The 2393-nt window shown below is 35.7% G+C and overlaps 1 protein-coding gene across 1 annotated transcript; it reads left to right on the forward strand.

Moving 5' to 3' along the window:
• The first annotated feature begins 291 nt into the window (after positions 1-291).
• On the forward strand, positions 292-1497 carry LOC111918163 (F-box protein CPR1). Its single transcript, XM_052764962.1, has one exon. The coding sequence runs from the start codon at positions 292-294 to the stop codon at positions 1495-1497; it is 1206 nt and encodes a 401-aa protein (XP_052620922.1).
• Positions 1498-2393: the final 896 nt, after the last annotated feature.

Here is a 2393-nt window from a genome sequence, read left to right on the forward strand (position 1 = left end):
GTAGCAAAGCAATTATCGAAGATCATGATGTCTTGATGGCATTAGTGATCTTATCGATATTGATATACTAATCATATATGGTAGGTTTGTAAAAGTCATTTCAGTAAATGAATTTCACTCTATGGTAAAATATCATGGTAATAATATCTTCGTATCATGTTTCGCATTTATGAGTGTTGATAACTAAAATCCCTAATAAATACCCCATAGAAATAAATTTCTCACTATCGTGTGGGTACCCCCCCCCCCCCCCCTTTTCTTTCCTATCGGATTGCCGACTCTAGGGTTTCGATGGCAGAGCTTCATGTTGATGTCCTTCCGAATATACTGAAAAGATTGAATGTGAGGGATGTTCTCCGATGCAAAAGTGTATGTAAGTCTTGGGAAAATTTGATCTCTGACTCTGGTTTCATTAAATTCCATATGAACTATAGTTACCAAATTGATTACAAAAACAATGATATAGATAGGAGGATTGTTATGTCAAGGGTCTCTTATCGCAACGGGTCGCGTGTTTGTGATGTTGATGACAGATTATTTGATGATCGTGATTGTCATCTTCTTGGTTCTTCCAATGGACTTGTATGCATCTCTTCTTTTGCTTCTCAACTTGTAGTAGCTAATCCCTCAACTAGAGAGGTTCAAACACTACAAGAGCCTCAAATTCTTGATACCAAGCATTTATGTTGGGGTTTTGGCTATGATTCATCTACGGATGATTACAAGGTTGTATTAGGGTTCCGTAAACGTGTTGGTTGGACGTGTTTTCAAGTGTTAAGTTTGAAATCAAATGTTTGGAAACTAATTGGAGATGTAAAGTATTCATTTCATAGTAGGATTGGTATCTTATGCAATGGGGCACTTCATTGGATTATGAAAGATTCTTCATCTCCAAATAAGAAGAGAGTGATTGCTTCGTTTCAGCTGTCTGAAGAAAAATTTATCAAAATTTCCGAACCTGATGATGAGCGATATGAATGTGGTGTTGCTAGCTGCCCAAATATGAATTTAGGTATTATCGAAGATTGTTTATGCGTATTTCCTTGTGATGGGTTTAACGATAACTTATGGATGCTGAAGAACTACAATGGAAAGCTGTCTTGGGAAATGTTTGAAAAGGACTGTGATATGAACTTAGCTTTACAATGCTTGAAAGAGCAGGAACATTACGTTCCTAACAAGAGAACTTTGTGTCGTGATATGCTGTTCTACAAGACTAAGGAATATATTTGTGCCCCTATCTATATGGAGAGTCTTGTATCTCCCTATGTTAATGGGAGGCCAAAGAGAAAGATACAAGAGAGTTATAGCAAGAAGAGTTGTAAGGTGCGTTCATTTTGTTTATCATATAATACAAACTGTGGAATTATATCTGGATACAGAATTCTTATTAATGCTTATGATGATTCCTGTACATCCCTAAAAAACTGTGTTGATCTTGGCCTCATAGCTCAATCTTCATGTTTACTCATGGGATGCTCTCATTTTCTTTTGTAATATATGAGGTCTGCAAAAGGACATTATCTATAGTTTAAAGTTTTGATCATGGAGCATACTTAAGTTTACTAGCATTCAAGAAGCTAGGAACTCTTCCTGAATTCACTTATATTCTGTTATGACCAAAGATACCAACTACTAACACTAACCACTCAACTAAGCCTACCTAACTGATCTAACAGTAAAAAAACCTTATTGCCCTCACGGCTATACTTAAGCCACAACTGACAGGACGAAACGTATGCCTAATAAGAAGTGTAACAGACTCATTACCTTCACCCAGTATACATTTGGCCTTCATTTATTTGTATTCTTGCAATGCACTTCAATTGCAACTATTATTTACTCTTTGAGTCAGGTATATATAATGTTGACTGTTCACTGACTTACCCTTTTGATTTCTCAGTTGATTAAGCGAGACCCTATGCTTCCAGGAGCAAGTGGCTAAGTTTGAGGCTGTTGAAGCAGTTTGGATGACATGGCATTGCTTGTTCTCTCTGCCATAAAGATAGCTTCTGATAGTTTTTAGTATCTTATGTTAATAAATTGTGTTTGATGGATTTCAAAAACTTGTGTTTGATGGATTTCAGAAACGTATGTTTGATGTTTTTAAAGTGTGATGATTTCTTAGTTTCTAGTAATATTCTTACTTTACTCTGATCTTAGAATTCATACTCGAATTCATTTCAACTACAGTGTTTTTTTTGTTCATTTAATTCCACATGCCAAATCAAATGCTCTTAATTCACATCAAAGGGCAGTATAGTATTTTTAAGTATGTCAGGGGCAAAACGCGCAATAAAAACATGTTATAGGGATGGACCAAGTTAAAAAAAACCATTAGGGACCAAGCGTGTAGATTATCAAAAACCTCAGGGACCATTCGTGTAATTTAT

This window comes from Lactuca sativa, chromosome 6, assembly GCF_002870075.4.
Source record: "Lactuca sativa cultivar Salinas chromosome 6, Lsat_Salinas_v11, whole genome shotgun sequence".
Lineage (NCBI taxonomy): Eukaryota > Viridiplantae > Streptophyta > Magnoliopsida > Asterales > Asteraceae > Lactuca > Lactuca sativa.

Bases quoted from the DNA above. Each gene is read 5' to 3' on its own strand.
- LOC111918163 (XM_052764962.1), top strand. From the start codon at position 292: ATGGCAGAGCTTCATGTTGATGTCCTTCCGAATATACTGAAAAGATTG.